Source organism: Gorilla gorilla, chromosome 23 (genome assembly GCF_029281585.2).
Source record: "Gorilla gorilla gorilla isolate KB3781 chromosome 23, NHGRI_mGorGor1-v2.1_pri, whole genome shotgun sequence".
Classification (NCBI taxonomy): domain Eukaryota; kingdom Metazoa; phylum Chordata; class Mammalia; order Primates; family Hominidae; genus Gorilla; species Gorilla gorilla.
The window spans coordinates 24392779-24408646 of record NC_086018.1 but is presented as its reverse complement, the minus strand read 5'-3'; the positions used below and the strand labels follow the sequence as shown (position 1 = coordinate 24408646).

At 43.6% G+C, this 15868-nt stretch overlaps 1 protein-coding gene across 10 annotated transcripts in view; it reads right to left on the bottom strand.

The window, feature by feature from the left end:
* Nucleotides 1-6072: 6072 nt before the first annotated feature.
* Nucleotides 6073-15868, bottom strand: part of SEZ6L (seizure related 6 homolog like) — a 213218-nt gene continuing 203422 nt past the window's right edge. For 6 of the 10 annotated variants that reach the window (XM_004063200.4, XM_004063201.4, XM_019018739.3 and 3 more), the window contains 3 exons: nucleotides 13987-14101; nucleotides 11891-11993; nucleotides 6073-9401 (listed from right to left, as the gene is read on the bottom strand). In XM_004063200.4, the coding sequence (XP_004063248.2) occupies nucleotides 9372-9401; nucleotides 11891-11993; nucleotides 13987-14101 (248 nt within the window). In that variant the 3' untranslated portion in view covers nucleotides 6073-9371. The remainder of the gene's footprint in view (nucleotides 9402-11890; nucleotides 11994-13986; nucleotides 14102-15868) is intronic. The other 4 variants (XM_019018736.3, XM_019018738.3, XM_055374331.1 and 1 more) reach the window with 2 other exon arrangements.

Sequence of the window (15868 nt, the reverse complement as noted above, 5' to 3'; positions counted from 1 at the left end):
ACCTGGGCCTCCCAAAGTGCTGGGATTACAGGTGCGAGCCACCACACCCGGCCTCTTTCCTTCTTAACACGCCTATTTTGCTTATTTTAAGGGTAAGCATTTAGAGGACAAAGACAAAATGTAACCTCATCAAGACTGAAGACTGCCACTCCCTTTTGTTGAGATCTTTCATCCATCCTTTCCTAGTCTCTAATAGCCCCATTTTCATCCTCTTACAATTCCCTCCTAGCTAATAGTTTTGGTCCCATTAGTATTAGAGGTGATATAATGAATCGTGAAAGCAAAACTAACCAGAAATTTGTTACTCAGATTTTTTTCTTTTTTGAGGAAAGATCCAAGCTCTTAAAAACACAAATTGCTGATGTGGTAATATTTTTTTTTTCGTCTCAAATATTGTTACTGACATGGAAACATTGGTTTCAGAAATGTCAATTGAAAAATTTCTAAACGTTAGGGACTTTTTTTTTTTTTTAAAGAAATGGGCAAAAGAAAAAAGAATTAAAAAAAAAAACAAAGAAATGAGCTAGTGTGCCTTCTTCTGAAAACACTGTTTAAATCTGTATGTTAATTGAAAGACACTATTATCGTCAGAAGGGGAAGGGTTAATTTTCAATGAAATTGCTTTGAAATCTTAGGCTTTCTTTTTTTTATTTTTTTGGTCAGTCAGCTTTCTCAGGTTGAATGACATCTTTAGTCTTTTAAGTTTTGATCCCACATTTACTTATATTTTTAGACTTTCCCACATTTGACCAACTTACCAAGGTGTTGGCATCACAATAAGCTGCATTTTTAGGTGCTAAAAATATTTGTTGATGAATTGATTAACAATTGACTTGGGCAATAAGTAGGTGTAAAAGATGCTGTACGTACTTTGCCCATATTCCTTTGGTAGTTGCTTTCCCATGAACTGTACTTGATGCTTTCTACCTGCAGGCATAGATAACTCTCTTTTCTCTGAGCACAGGGAATCCCAGAGGTGCCTAGGAGTTAATGCCTCCCAGAAACAACTCAATCAGTGACAGTTGGGAACTGGTGGATAAATACCCCAGCTCCCTCACTGCTCAGAGAGAGCAACCCTGAGGCTTTTTCTTCACCATCTCACAGAATTATCCAGCGTGATGGATTCCCAGTTGTCCCCAGGAGTAACTTGCTTGACCAATGCACTTTTTATTGGCTTATTTTCCTTTCTAGTCTCACTTCACCACTCCTCTACTGGTACTCTGTGGAATTGCCTAGCAAATACATTATTTGCTCTTGAATTTTTATCTGAAGGTTTGCTTCTGGGGGAGCCCAACCTAAGATATGGTGGTAAGTCAAATATGCCTATATCTTAAGAGTTGTGAAAACATTCTTCTGTTTCTCTCTGAGAAATAGCAACGTCATTGCAAAACTTTAGCATGGACACCATAGCTCATTAGAGTAGTCACCTTGCATTTATAGGGCTTTGGGAGTGTGTCAGTTAATTTTTGTCAATTTGACTCGGCCATGGGATGTCCAGCTATTTGGTCAGACATTATTCTGAGTGTCCTCATGAGGGTGTGTTGGGATAAGATTAACATTTGAATTGGTAGACTAAGTAAAACAGATTGCCTTTCCTAATGTAGAACCCTCATCCCATCAGCTGAAGGTCTGAATATAACCCAAAGGCTGACCCTCCCATCAGTAAGAGGGAACCCCTCCTGCCTGACTGCTTTGAGCCAGGACATTGTTCTTTCATGACCTTTGGATTTGAATGGAAGTATCTGCTCTTCTTGTGTCTTATGCCTGCTGGCTTCCAGACCAGAACTTACATCATTGGTTCTTCTAGGTCTCAGGCCTTAGGACTTGGACTGGAACTACATATCAGCTTCCTGGGTTTCCAGCTTCCTGGCTCCAGATCTTCGGACTTCTCACTCTTCATAATAGCATGACCCAATTCCTTATACTCTCTCTCTCTCTCCACACACACACACACACACACACACACACACACACTCACTTTATTAGTTTTGTTTCCTGTGGAAGTAGCTTTGGAACTGCGTAATGAGTAGAGGCTGGAAGGGTTTTGAGATGCATGCTAACCTACATTGCCATGAACAGAATGTTGGTAGAGATATGAACATTTAAGGTCATTCTGCACTTTGGGAGGCTGAGGCAAGTGGATTACTTGAGCCCAGGGGTTCGAGACCAGCCTGGACAATGTGACGAAACCCCATTTCTACAAAAAATACTAAACTTAGCTGGGTGTGGTGGTGCATGCCTGTGGTCCAGCTATTTGGGAGGCTGAGGTAGGAGGATCAATTGAGCCCAGGAGGTCCAGGCTGCAGTGGGCTGTGATCACTTCATTGCACTCTAGCCTGGGTGACAGAGTGAGACCCTGTCTCAAAAAAAAAAAAAAAAAAAAAGGTCATTCTGGTCTGCTGAGATCTCAGACAGAAACTAGAAACATGTTATTTGAAACTGGAATTAAGGCAGTCTTAGTTGTAAGTGAAAAAGAACTTAGCTGAACTTCGTCCTAGTGTTTTATGGAAGGTAGAATTTGTGAACAATGAAACTGGAGACGGTAGTCCCCCCTTATCCATGGTTTTGCTTTCTGCATTTCAGTTACCCAAGGTCAACTGCCATCTGAAAATCTTAAATGAAAAATTCCAGAAATAGACTGGCCGCAGTGGCTCACACCTGTAATCCTAGCACTTTAGGAGGCCGAGGCCAGTGGGTCACCTGAGGTCAAGAGTTTGAGACCAGCCTGGCCAACAAGTTGAAGCCTCGTCTCTACTAAACATACAAAAATGAGCTGAGCATGGTGGCAGGCACCTGTAATCCCAGCTACTCGGGAGGCTAAGGCAGGAGAATTGCCTGAACTCTGGAGGCAGAGGTTGCAGTGAGCTGAGATCACACCATTGCACTCCAGCCTGGGCAACAGAGCAAAAACTCTGTCTCAAAAAAAAAAAAAAGAAAGAAAATTCCAGAAGTAAACAATTTGTAAGTTTTACATTGTGCCCCGTTCTTCTGAGTAGCATGATAAAATCTTGCACTATCTCATTTTGTCCTGCCTGGGACATGAATCACCCCTTTGTTTAGTATATCCATGCTGTCTATGCTACCTGCCTGCCCATCACTTAGTAGCCATCTTGGTTGTCAGATGGACTATTGTGGTGTTTCAGGGTTTGTGTTCAAGTAACCTTTACTTTACTTAATAATAGCCCCAAAGTTCAAGAGTAGTGATGCTGGTATATTGTTACAATTTTTCTATTTTAATATTATTCTTCATCTCTTTATGTACCTAATTTATAAGTTAGACTTTATTATAGATATGTATGTATATGAGAAAACATAGTATATATAGAGTTCAGTACTATCTGTGGTTTCAGGCATCCACTTACATCAGGTAAGAGGGAACTACTATATTTAGCTGAGGAAATTCCAAAGCAAAGTGTTGAAGGAGTGGCTTGGTTCCTCCTGACTGCTTATAGTAAAATGTGAAAGCAGAGAGATTAATTAAATAAGTGAGAAGTCACGCCTATAATCCCAGCACTTTTGGAGGCTGAGGCAGGTGGATCACCTGAGGTCAGGAATTTGAGACCAGCCTGGCCAACATGTTGAAACCCTGTCTCTACTAAAATACAAATATTAGCTGGGCGTGGTGGCATGCACCTGTAATCCCAGCTACTTGGGAGGCTGAGGCAGGAGAATTGCTTGAACCTGGGAGGCAGAGGTTGCAGTAAGCCTAGATTGTGCCACTGCACTCCAGCCTGGGTGACAGATCAAGACTCTGTCTCAAAAAAAAAAAAGTAAGAAATAACAATAGAATTCTCAGCTCCCAACTGACAGAATGAATTTCCTCTTGGCCAAGGAGACCCCAGAGAAACTGAAGCTGAGTTTCTGGCCATGATGGGATGGAGGTCAGACACACCTCATTATCCCCTTGCCCTCAATAATTGCCATCAGTCTTTCTTCTCTAAGGGCTAAATAGAAACCAGCCCTTTCAAAAGACTCCACACTGAGAATGTAGATAACTAGCTTATTTCCCCAGGTACAGAAAAAAGACAAATTGAGATTAATCATTTCTTCGCCCCTCCCTGAGATGTCTGCTTCCTCTTTTCCTTTTTTCTTCAAACATTCATCGTATCTTATGTAAAACGTAAATTTGTTGGGCACTAACTAAAGTCTCTCACAACTATGTAATCATTTACTTCATTGTCCCCTCCTTCCTTTTAAGGAAAATGTAGAACTACTAAACCTCTTAAGAACCTCTCTGGAAAATACAGCCACAGAAGTGTCTGTGGCTCACATTTCTCCTGGGTGCACCCTTCAGCTGGCTCCATAAAGCTTGATTGATTGAGACACCTGCCTCCATCACTCATTTTGATTGTCAGAAAGAAACAATTAAGCAAAAAGGAAGCAGAACTTGAAGATGTGGCAAAATTTCAGCCTATCCATAGTGCAAAAAAAAAAAAAAAAATAGAACGCTTGTTCTGAAGAGAACACTGAGGATGTGTCTGAACAATCACTGGTGAAGAGATCACGAGGCCAGGAATGGCGGCTCATGCCTGTAATCCCAGCACTTTGGGAGGCTGAGGTGAGGGGATCTCTTAAGCCCAGGAGTTCGAGACCAGCCTGGACAACATAGTGAGACCCTGTCCCTATAAAAAAAAAATTTAAGTAATAGAGATCATGAGTGAAACTCATGGACTTCATCAGCTATCTTGGCAGAATCCAGGAATGGAATTATACCAGTGAAGACACTGCCAGTTTGAACTGAAGGGGGTAGAGAAAGCAGGACAGAATGAAGGATAATTCTCAATCTTCTTGGAGTCTACAGAACCAAACCGTAGAGCCATCAGCTGCGAATGTGTGCTAAGAATGAACCAGAAGGTGATTAAGGAATCATCAGAGGTGCCACTGCTACCATAGGTCCCAGAATCAAGGTGTTTTCTCCTCTGTTTCCAAGGGCAGGGCTGTGTCTCTGGTTTCAGCCAGAACAATCCCATCCAGTGCCTCAGGAGTGGGCTGCTCTCTCAAGAAAGCTGTGTGAACAGGGCAGCTTGAAAGAGCCGTGGAGGAGATGCTGCCTCCTCAGTGGGCCTTTAGGGCAGAGCATCAAACCAAAGAAGCTTATTCTCAAGTCTTGAGATCTAATGAAATTTGCCTTGCTAGGTTTTGCACTTGCTTGAAACCCGACACCCCTTTCCTCTTTCCTTATTTCTCCCTTTTGGTACAGCAATGTCTATACTATGCCTGTCCCACCATTGTGTTTTGGAAGCACATAACTTGTGTGGGGTCACAGATTTACAGATAGAGAGCAGTTTGCCTCAGGATAAATCATACCTTGAGTCTCACTCATACCTGATTTAAATGATATTTAGATGAGACTTTAGACGAGTCGATGGTGTTATGAGTTAAGACTTTGGAGGCTGTTGGAGTGGATGTATTTTGCATGCAAGAAGGACATACATTTTGGGGGTGCCAGGTGTGCAATGCTATAGACAGCTGTGTCCCTCCAAAATTCATGTGTTAAAGCTCTAACCCCCAATGTGACCGTAGTTGGAGATAAGGCCATTAGCAGGTAATTAAGGCTAAATAAGGTCATAAGGGTTGGACCTCATTTGATAAGACTGTGGCCTTTTAAGAAGAGGAACAGCTGCCTCTCCCTCTTTCTCTTCCTCTCCTCCCCTCCTTCCTGCCTTTTCCCTTCCCTCCACTGTGTGAAGACACAGCAAAAAGGTCATCTATAAGCCGGGAAGAGAGCTCTCACCAAGAACTGAATTGGCTGGTACCCTGATCTTGGACTTCTCAGCCTCTAGAACTTTGAGAAACAGGTTTCTGTTGTTTAATTCATCTATCTGTGGTATTTTCTTATGACAGGCTGAGCTAAGACAGGGAGGATGGTGGAACATCGGAAGATGGCAGTGCCGTCAAACCCATCTTGTCCCAAACATCCCTTGAAGGTCCCAGAACCATTCCAGAGTGGGATGTCCTGTCTTAGCATTCAAAGTATCTGTAGGTGTTACCCCAACCCAATCCCCAGAAACTGGAAACATTCCACTTGGTGCCATCCTGAAGTGTCTGTAACAAAAATTCCACACACTTGAGTCTTTTTCATCTGTTTTATTAGCATCAATATATACAAAGTGGAAAATGACTTAATTTCATTATTCTAGCTTAGAAAGTTTGTTTTGCCTTTTATTTTGTTTGGCGATAAAATGGAAATGAAAATTTCCCAGGAGAGTGCCTACCTTTGGGGGTGCTGAACAACTCAAATAATATCTGACCTCAAATGACTGGTCATGCCTTGTCAAGGACATAGGAAGGTCATGCCCTTCGGATTCACTCGAAGGGCATTTTTGCCTGAGGCCCGTGCCTCAGCCTAAAGCTACCCACATATTTGCCAAATCACTACTTCTTATACAACCCTCCTGATTATGCAGACGCTTTGCTTCCTTCTGGGCTGTTTGGCAGTCTTCAAAGCTATCAGCCTGAGGTTCTGTAGGCTCTCCAAGGGGTGAGCTTCAAAGGATCATAGTTAAAGCACATCTATGAAACTAAGTAAGAATGGCCATCAGGTAGCGATCAGAATACTTATGTTAGCTAAATAATTCTACAAAAAAAAAAAAAAAAGCAAAAAGCTGAGCTCCAAGCTAAAGAGGGTTGAGTGTGTGCATTTTTAAAGCACAGGGTGGTAGCTGACAGATACAGCTTATATGAATTAGCATGTAATACACGCCATCACATGCATTCTCTGAAGCTCACAATCTCTGTAAACGTATTTCCCCACTGTTTTAAAAACAAAGAGTGGCTTGTAGGAAGGCTCAGTCCATTCTCGAGTTTCTCAAGAGTGTATCCTATTCAAAAATATTTAATCCCAATGGGTTTTAATATTGATCTTATAAAAACAGACGTATATGAACTGTAATGAGACGCCTTGCACATTTTTGGCACTATTTTTTTACCTTTACGTATTACAAATACACATTCAGATATTTTAAAAAGAAAAATAGACACCAACCTGTCTTTTCAATCACACTGTACATTGTTGAACTCGTATGATCTGTCTCTAGGCTAAAACAAACTTTTAAAACATGGTTACGGGTGTGGTACTACTAAGACAGAACTGAGACACTGGTCTTCTGAAAAAACAACAATGACAACAACAACAACAACAAAAAAACAAAAAACCCAATGCCTTTTCTATTTTTCCAATAGTCAATAAGAACATCTGGGGTGTGGCCTGGCTAGTTTTGGGGATAGGGTTAGAATAAAGATTTATATTTTGTCAGTCTTTATAAAAGGCAAATGTTTAGTTTTCACATAACTATAATACGTTGTAAAATCAAATATTATTCATAGAGTTCTTCATTCCAGGTGACCCAGGGTTAGGGTTAGAATAAGCATCAAATAAAATTGATTGAGTTCTGCCTTTTAAGGAAAGGTTACATTATTTGTGTTGTTATCTTTCTCCAAACATGACATTGTCCACTAATGGCCTAGAACACTTCTCTGGTTCTTGCATTAAATGGGGCTTTGGGTCCTGGAAAGCAGCCTTTAGCTATTTCTTGCCATGGACCACACACTCATGCCTTCAGGAGTATATGTGCAAGATTCTTTTCTGGCAGAAGGAAAATATTCTGGTCTTAGACCCCCAAGATTGAAGTCTGAGTTCCTGCTGTCAAGGAGGGTACATGTGTGCATAAAATCAACTTTCCCTATCTTGCTTAAGATGTTTCCAATGTAACCACCAAAACATAGACTCCCTGCTATTCTCCCTATGGCCAGAAAGGTCTTTTCTTGTTTGAAAACCAGCAGACTTGAAACAATTCCAGAGAGAATGGGAGGGCACCAAAGAGGGTTCCAAATGCCACTGAGCCCGTCTGTCTGTCCAAGCCATTGACTGTCACCACCATGTCACCGGTCCCAGGAAGGTGAATCTGCTTCACACATAGTATTTCTTCCATGCACCCGCACCCTCCACCTTCTCTTTATACCTGTATTTAGAAAAGAATCTTCCCAAGAGTCACACACTCACCGGTTTCACTGGGTTGGGGGAAAACAGACCCTGATAAAATAAGAGGAATGCCTGTGTGACTAGATGTGGGGCTATGGAATCCTTTCTGAATGAAATTCCTCTCTCTGTCTTCATTGATGTTCAGATCAGATGATACAGGATTCCACTGGACGGTCTGCTGTGATTTAAAATCCCCTGCCCCTGTTCTCTGCACCTTCTCAGTCAGCATTCACACCACCCTCCAACATCCAGACAGCTTCAGAGAATAGAAAAATAGTTTCTTCTCATAGGACCCTCCCGCCCCCTGAAATACTTGATGGCAAGTGTATTCTGAAGATGACACCTTTTAGAGAATCAGTGCACTTGAGTCTCCTCTATTTTGAGGGCTGAGATATTCCAGAACCCCAGGAGAAACCAGAGCTCAGCCCTGGATTTCCAAACATGGCACCTCCTTTTTCCCATCACAAACCCTTGTCACTGTATGAGCGGGGCTGCTGGTGCCTCCCAAGCCTGTGTGTTTATTACCACAGCTTGAGAGTGGCTTGCTGAACATGGTGATCGATTCTGGCACTCGTAGCATAAATTACGTGCTCTTTCATTGTTGAAAGAGTGTCAAAGAAAAGAACATTTTAACCCAATTCCCTTACCCAATGATCCCCCTCACCCAATTCTTCATTGGAACTCTCAAATCTCTCATTTTTCTCTGAGAAATTCCCTTTGGTCGTTTATCACCTTTCTAGAAAGAAAACGTTTTCTTGTTTTGTCACTGTCCAGCGAGGCCAGAGTGGTAAAAGACAATGTTTATATAACACCTTTGCTACCTTCAGAAGAACCGTGAGAGGGAGGGGCTGTGGAAAAACCTTTCAGAAGCTGGCAAAATGGGAAGAGAGGACACAATTTGTTTTGGAGCACAGCTCCCCAAATGGGTTTAAGTACCCATGCTAAATTCCAACCCAAACTAAGCCAACAAGAAATACCCTTTCCAACCTAATCTTGGGACTTAGATTTGTACTGAAAACATCATGGGCATTGTTCCCAAAGATGCATGCAATTCAATGCAGCCTTAGCATGGCATTGCTGATGGGAGAAACTCCATCTGTTGTTTTGTGTTTTTGCTGCCGCGGTTTGCCATTTTGCAAGTCTTCCACCTGCCTTCAGAATTGAGGCTGTAACATGAATTTGGCTGAGGCCGCAAAACATCCAAACCCACACCTATTTCACTTTTAAATATAATAAATACAGGGAAGAAAACAGTAAACCTTCAATAAAGAGTCTAAACAAAAGACAGTCGACATTCTGGGGTTTCAGTCAAGTGCCACATGGTCTCTGGATGAATGTCTCGAGGAGATTGTGGTTGAGTTCACAAGTCCCCTTCCAAGTGTAGCTCTCTTTAGATAGAAACCTCATACTCTCTGGTTTCCTGCAAGAGAGAGAAGCACGGATTTGTCAAACGCTTGTGTGGTAGAGTGATATACATAGGGGGATGCAGTTCTTTGCACCTCTGTATGTCCATGCCCTTGGTCGTGACTTTGCAGTGCCCTCCCACTCTGACCCTGATTTGCTTTTGCCAATGGGTTATAAGGAAATGGCGTACAACAGCTGCTTGAAACATGCTTGTGTGTTTCTGCTCACATCCTGTCTATCTGTCATCACCATGAACAGGGCATACCCTGCTAGGCTTTAGTCTCTTCGGAAAAATGAAGGACACACAGAGCAGAGCTGAGTCACCCAGCCATCAACCAGCCAATGCCAGGATTACCATCCAGCTGAAATAAGCCTAAAACGCTGTCCCACAGAGTGATGAGCAAATGAATGCTTGTTGCATTAAGCCATTGAGTTCAGAGATCTTTGTTACTCAGCATTACTATAGTTCTAGGTCACTGATACACTCTACTAATAAGTATTCATTCATGTTTAGTCTCTAAAATTCTCCTTTATTTCAGTCTGACCTTTTCCCATGATTTCAAAGCAAGCTACATAGAATGCAAAATAACATATGCCCTGATCTACCATTGCCATGTGAAACGACTACAACATGGGGGTAGTTTGATTTCTTCAATATTTATGGAGTGTGAGTAATGTATTCCAAGCCCCAGGGACAAGGAGCAAGGAGATAGAAGAAGGCTCAGCCCTGGAAGTCATCACTGTCACATGCTTTAATGGAAATCTCCAGCTCCCATTCAGCCAACACAGATATGCAATCACATCTATGCTTCATGGTACATGGGATTTTGGTGGGCAGGCCCCAAGGTGGTCCCCATGATCCCCACCTTCTGGGGCTCATGCCTTTGTGGGGTCCCCTCCTTTTAAGGGTGGGTAGAGCCTGTGACTTGATTCTAACTAGGAGAATACACAGGTGCTAGGATGTCACTTCCATGTTTGCATGACACAGGATTGTGACTTCTGTCTTGCAAGATGACTCTCTCTCTGTTGCTGGCTCTGAAGAAGCCAGCTGCCATGTCATGAGCTGCTCTATAGAGAGGCCCACATGGAAGAAACTGAGGGTGGCCCCTAGAAAACAGCCTGCAAGAAATTGAAGCCCTCATTCTAACAACCTGCAAGGAACTGAATGCTGTCAACAACCATGTGAGTTTGGAAGTGGATCCTTCCCTGGTTGAGCCTCAGATGAGACTGCAGCCCAGTTGCTGCCTTGTTTGTAGCCTGTGAGCCATAAAGCAGGGGGTCAGGCTAAGCTGTGCCTGGCTTCCTGACTTATAGAAACTATGAGATAATAAATGTATGTTGTTAATTTAGGCCTCTAAGATTGCAGTAATATTGTTACACATCAATAGATAACTAACACAGGAGATCAGAGAAGTGGAGGTGAAGGAAGGTTAGCAGGATAAGAAACAAGTCAGGTTTATTCCCCCCAAACGTTGGGAGATGGCTGCACATCATTACACAGTGAACTTGAAGAATGGTGGTTTTGCGAACTCATAACCAGCCTTTTGCTTCCTCGCATGTGCCCTGGACCTTTGCACATGCTCTCCCTTCTGTCTGGCATCTTCTTCAGCCCATCGTCCAAGCTCTACCCACTTCCCATGTCTCAGCTTTACTCTCACTTTCTCAACGATGCCTTCCCCAACTCCCTCTAAGTGTCCCCATTATACATTCTCCTAGTGCCCTGTTCAATTTTTTCATAGTCCTTAAAAAGTATTATTTGTTGTAATCAAAATATTCATGGGCACATTGGATTGTCAGAGGTTCGAGGGAAGCAAGATAGCATCATGATTAAGAGTGTCAGGTTGAATTTGCATCCTGGCTTCAGGCTGTGCATCCTGGCTGTGTGCCACTTTGGCCAAATTATTCTTTCCTCTCTCTGGACCTCAATGTCCTCATCAATCAATTAGAGATAACTGTGGAACCTATTGCAGAGAGCTGCAAGGATTCAAGGAGATTACGCATTTAAAGTGCCCAGCAGATGGCATGTATTATTATTGATAATAATAATTCACAAGACGGTAGGCTCATTAATGGTGGAATCTGTGTCTATTGGGGTTCATGACTATGTTCCTAGCACCTAAAACAGGGCCTGATACTCAAATGTGTAGGGATGTTTCACACTGCCATTGAATAAAGGGTGGAGCCCAGTGGGATGTGTGGGAATGCAGCACGTTGCCACCAGGCCACCATTGGTCTGCTCTCTGTGGGTCTTGGGTGCAGCCTCTTTTTTCTGTGGGTGTTCTGCTGACAGTAATCAGCCTCCTAGGCTCGTCCTCAGCACCAATCACCTGCAAAGAGAGCTGGGTTCTCCCAGCATTTATCTCTTTAGGGCTCTTGGTGGGGATAAGACAGGACCACTGGCTGTGCCTCTTGTGAGCAATAGGAAATGAAATGTTTTGTCTTATTGTTGGTGAATTCAGAGCAAAGAGGGAGGGAATTGGGAAGAGACGAGAGAGACCAACTCACCCCTGTCTCGTAAATGGGGTTGTCAAACTCGGTTTCCACGGTGATCTGGCTGTAGGGGTGGGAGTACATCAGAGGCAGGCGGAGGTTGGAATAGTAGCGACATCTGGGGGAGAGAAAGGAGAGAGAAGTTACTTCTCCCCAGCTAGGAGAAACATTACAATATTGAACGGGAACAGTTGGTGCCACTTCCTGAGCAGCGGCACCTCTGTGAATGACGACGAGGATGTGTGCAAACAGCCTTTTGCAGGCGAGAATCCTAGTGAGGTGAAAGCAGAAATCATAATTGCTCTCAACTGGCAACCCAGGCAGCGAGAACCAAAGCCTTGTGATCTCTCCTTACTAGGGAGGGGGCGGAGCTTAATTTGTTTTCTCCTGGAAGGTCATTCAAGTCCCTCTTGAATGCAAAGGGAAACAAGAACAAGGATGAGCATTTATTGAGCACCTACTGTATGCCATATTGCCTTAGATCAGCCTTCCTTGACCACCTATTTATTTATTTAGAGACAGGGTCTTGCTCTGTCACCCGGATTGTAGTGCAGTGGTGCCATCTCAGCTCACTGCAACCTCTGCCTCCTGGGCTCAAGTGAGTCTCCTACCTGCGTGCACCACCACACTTGGCTAACTTTTTAAGTGTTTTATTTTTTTTATTTTTATTTTTTAAGAGGCGAGCTCTCACTATATTGCCCATTGCCCAAGCTGGTCTCAAACTCCTGGGCTCACGCAATCCTCCAGCCTTGGCCTCCCAAAGTGCTGGGATTATAGGGATGAACCACCATGCCTGGCCCCTGACCATCTATTTAAAGGTGATTTCTCTGTTACTCACCACACCTACCTATTTCCTTCATTGTGTTTATCTTAGTGTGTTATAATTTATTTGTGTATTTACTCTACCCTGCCCCCGGTAGACTGTGGGCTCCATAAGGGCAGGGATGATCTATTTTAGTCACGTTCCTGCCTCAGGACCTTTGCACATGCTGTTTCCCTGCATGAAACCCTCCTTTTTCACATATTTGCATAGGTTTCTTTTGTTTTTGAAATGGAGTCTTGCTTTGTTGCCCAGGCTGGAGTGCAGTGTCATGATCTTGGCTCACTGCAACCTCCTCCTCCCAGGTTCAAGTGATTCTCCTGCCTCAGCTTCCCAAGTAGCTGGGATTACAGGCACCCACCACCATGCCCAGGCTAATTTTATTTTTTATTTTTTTAGTAGAGACGGGGTTCTACCATGTTGGCCAGGCTAGTTTTGAACTCCTGACCTCAAGTGATTCACCTGCCTTGGCCTCCCAAAGTCCTGGGATTACAGGTGTGAGCCACCACGCCTGGCCTGCATAGGTTTCTCATGATCACTTTCAAGTCCTTGCTCAAATGTCATTTCTCAGTGGGGCCTCCTCTAGCTACACTATTTAAAAGTCAACCACCACTTCTCTTCCAGAATTCTTGCCCCCTCCCAGCCTTCTCTTCCTGCACTTATCAGTTTCTAACACTACATATTTTCTTACATACTTTGCTTATTGTCTATCTTTCCTTGTTAGAACCTGAACCCCAGGAGGGCAAATATTTCCTTCTATTTTTTTTTTTCCAAAAATGATGTTTCTGGAACCGAGAAAACTGCCTGGCACCTAGTAAGTGCTCAACAACTGTGAAAGTGAATGAATGAGTGGCTATTCTGGGGCATGGTTTAATATCTTCCTTCTGCATCAAATGCAAGTTTCTAGACCCTCAACACCTGGGACAATGTCTGATATACAACAGATTGTCAATACATATTTGTTGAATAAATGAGTGAATGCGTGAGTGAGTGATGGAAGGAACAAATCAACATGCCTGGCAATATGTCATGTCTGTGTCCCCCACTAAACCATAACCTCCTTGAGGGCAGGAATAGTATTTGTCTTACTTGCTTGGAGGCTTCATAATTGCCCAATGTAAATATTTATCCCACAGAGTTGGGCTGAATCTGGGCATCTCTGCAATAACACAAATGCCACTATGCCCGAGCTCCAGGTGGAGACCCTGAGGCTCAGAGAGGTGAACCGCCCAGTCCCTCTGAGTACTGGTGGCTGGGTGCTTGGCAGTCATCTCCCCCATCAGCTCCCTACCTTGTGATGTAAATGTAGGCTCCTCCCAGCAGTAAGGAGATGATGAGGACCGGGATGAAGATAGCCAGGGCCATGTTCCCCCCTTCCAGCGACGTCTCTGCTGCCGCTTCTGCTACTGAACACAGGAGCCAGTGAGGTCCTCATTTCCCAGGTAGCTGACTCCCAGTGAGTGCCCAACTGCCCAGTTCTCCACCCTTTGGAGATGGCTTTCCAAGGTCTAAGGCTCTGGGAGGGCCTTAGACCTTGCAGAGCCATCTCCAAAGACTAGAGGAAATGGTGGTGGTCCTTTGCAAGGGGTCCCAGACTCATCCTTTGGTGGGTTGGCCATAGGAGCTACAGAGAATTACACTGTTTGAAACCCGATCGTACCATTCCCATTTTTCGGGGGCTACAGTTAAAATCTGATTAAAGTCCAATTCACAGGAAGACTTGGAGAAAATCCCAAATTCAGTAACTGGGAAAGCAGATTTGCTGGACATTCCATGGAGTGGAGAAGAGAAACAGGAATGGGTCTGGACCCCAGATGCAGGAGTGGTGGGCGAATCTGGGTTTGTGTATGTCGTTGAGTTGAACGGTGCTGGTGGTCAGCCGCAAGGTTTCTAAGGGATTCTCAGACCTGGTGCTCACCTGTGGACTGGTGAGCTTGTTGCATGCAGACTGACGGGCCCCTCCTAGACCTTTTGAGTTTCACTCTCCAGTCCACGAGTGGGCTCTGAGCATGGGGGACTGACAGCTCTCTGTCCTGCACACCCCAATGACGCCCCAAATGTGAAGGCCCGTTTTGATTCCCAGAGGCTACTCCTGCACATTTCCCGGCTGCTCTCTGAGCCTCCCATTGTGGCAACTGCAAGAACTACAACAGCTGCTGCAGGCGCCTGGGGCAGAGGGCTGCTTTCCCAGCATAGCTTGAAGGGGGATCCTACGTTCCTTCTAGAAACTTGGCCTCCAGGTTTCCTCTGCCATTCTCCACGGTCACATCTAATAGAGCTTGGCTGTACACCAATCTATAACCCATTAACCACCACTTTATGGGGTCTGAAAAATCAATCCTAATACCCAGAATAAATGCATGAGCACAAAACGTTACAATGGCTCTCATAAGATCCGAGCAACCCCAGCCCTTTGAGACGTTCTCATGGTTCATTGGTTGGCAAAAGGCAGAAAAAGGATACTCTGAATGGAGACTAACACGAAGTGCCCTCTATTTTCCAAGTGGAGTGTATAATTCATGCTCCTTCACTTATATTTGAGCCCTAGTTCCACCCGCTTGGATTCAAGTGTTGTCTGTTACAAGGAACAGCCACTAGTGAAATGTAATTTACATAGCCCCAGATTCTAAGTGAACTCATTATTGTCAGAAAGCTAAAGATGGCTCCAGGAATAATAAAAACTGCTTGATTTGGTAAAAACATTAAAAAAAAAAAGAAACAATATATTACAGTATATATTTTTAAATATATATGCTATAATATACTGCATTTGTATTTACATATATATACATGCAGTAATATATTACAGTATTTGTTTTACATCACAGTCCCGGTGAGTGGTTTTGTACCAGATTCAATAGCAGTGACATAGAACGCTGGACATTTTACACACGGGAGGGGTTGGAAAGGGAAGGAACCACAAAATGAAAACAAAACTGAAATAAAATCCTGGATAGATTTTAACATTTGCTCCTCATTAATAAGTCTCATTTGGGAATTTCTAATAAAAGGAGAGCTGAAGTAAGGAGAGATGGGAGAAGGGGTGGGTATGTTGAGAGGAAAAAAGACTCAGGGAAAAATGGACCATTGAATGCTTCCAGGGCAAACTCTTCCCTCTGGAAACCAGGAGGACTCTTAGCATGGAAGGTGACATGTCACTAGATTTAGTTCCC